General features: G+C 44.7%; 1 protein-coding gene across 1 annotated transcript; it reads right to left on the reverse strand.

Annotated features, from left to right (window-relative positions):
- Positions 1–561: 561 nt before the first annotated feature.
- LOC129036827 (ferritin heavy chain-like) lies at positions 562–1,262 on the reverse strand. Its single transcript, XM_054488459.2, has one exon. It carries the CDS (start codon positions 1,173–1,175, stop codon positions 735–737), a length of 441 nt encoding a protein of 146 aa, XP_054344434.1. The 5' UTR covers positions 1,176–1,262; the 3' UTR covers positions 562–734.
- Positions 1,263–1,591: the final 329 nt, after the last annotated feature.

Genomic DNA, 1,591 nt, shown 5'->3' on the forward strand with positions numbered 1-1,591 from the left:
TGACAGAGTGAGACTCTATCACACGCACACACAAAATACATGCCATTCCTCTCAGGTTAAAACTTAAGGTGACCTCAGGTTCAAATGATAATAGTGGTTACACTGAATATGTGGTCACATATTTGTTAGAAATCATAAACTTTTAAGTATAACCCCCTCTATAAGATCATATATCCAATTCATTTATAACAGAGTTGATCAATATGTCCACTTTCTTGCATTCATAAAATGCAATATGTACATTTTTCTAATCTTGTCTGCATTTGTGATTTTAAGAAATCCTTCAGAAAAGATTATATCATGGTCTACTATGGCTATAAATGGCATGAATATAGAATCATCTTCATTTTCTTTTGGGGAACATTTTCTTTGAAACACAACCCAAGTCTTTCTAGGTTCTGTGTCATGCATAGATATCTAATTTGGCATGAAGGATTCTGTGAAATGATTGTTTTGGCTTGCCATTCAATAATAATGTAACCTCCTTATTCTGAGGGATGTAGTTCACTACAATGGGAAGGGGTATATATAGGTATTGGAGAGAGACTCCTATCTCTCCACTTTTTTTTTTTTTGGTACCAAATTTCTTTATTTGAAGGAATGGTACAAATCAAAGAACTTAAGTGGATGTTTTGGTACAACTTACAGAAAATGTAAAGGAAACCCCAACATGCATGCATTGCCTTGGTGACCAGGGAAGTCACCCCACAGCTATGAGGAAATTAGCCTGAGGCTTAGCTTTCATTATCACTGTCTCCCAGGATGTGCTTGTCAAAGAGATATTCTGCCAAGCCAGATTCGGGTGCTCCCATCTTGCGCAAGTTGGTTACGTGGTCACCCAATTCTTTGATGGCTTTCACCTGCTCATTCAGGTAATGTGTCTCAATGAAGTCACACAAATGTAGGTCATTTTTGTCAGTGGCCAGTTTGTGCAGTTCCAGTAGTGACTGATTCACATTTTTTTCCAAATGTAACGCACACTCCATCGCATTCAGCCCGCTCTCCCAGTCATCACAGTCTGGTTTCTTGATATCCTGAAGGAAGACTTGGCCACCTCCTTGGTTCTGCAGCTTCATCAGTTGCTCAGCATGTTCCCTCTCCTCATGAGATTGGTGAAGAAGGTATTTGGCAAAGTTCTTCAAAGCCACATCATTGCGGTCAAAGTAGTAAGACATGGACAGGTAAACGTAGGAGGCGTAGAGCTCCAGGTTGATCTGGCGGTTGATGGCGGCCTTTAGTCTTGGTGGTAGTTCTGGCGCACCTGTGAGGTGGACGCGGTCGTCATGGCGGCGACCTAAGGAGAGGCGGCGGCGGCGGCTGCGCGGCGCTGGAGCGGCGGGGGCCTTGGGGCAGTCCGAGGGCGCGGTGAGGAGGTGACGGAGGGCTGGCTATGGGCAGCGGGCCGGGGTGGGGGACGAGCGCCGGGTTCCGTCCAAGCACTGTTGAAGCAGGAAACCCCGACGACTCTAGGCGAAGAACGTCCATCTCTCCACTTTTAAGCTAAGTTGAAGCAGCCTGTTATCCACACTGATACTTCCACCACTGTGAAATTACTAAAACGCCATCCACCACTCTTGCTCTGAGAATTAAA

This window comes from Pongo pygmaeus, chromosome 4 (genome assembly GCF_028885625.2).
Source record: "Pongo pygmaeus isolate AG05252 chromosome 4, NHGRI_mPonPyg2-v2.0_pri, whole genome shotgun sequence".
In the NCBI taxonomy this organism is placed as follows: Eukaryota; Metazoa; Chordata; class Mammalia; order Primates; family Hominidae; genus Pongo; species Pongo pygmaeus.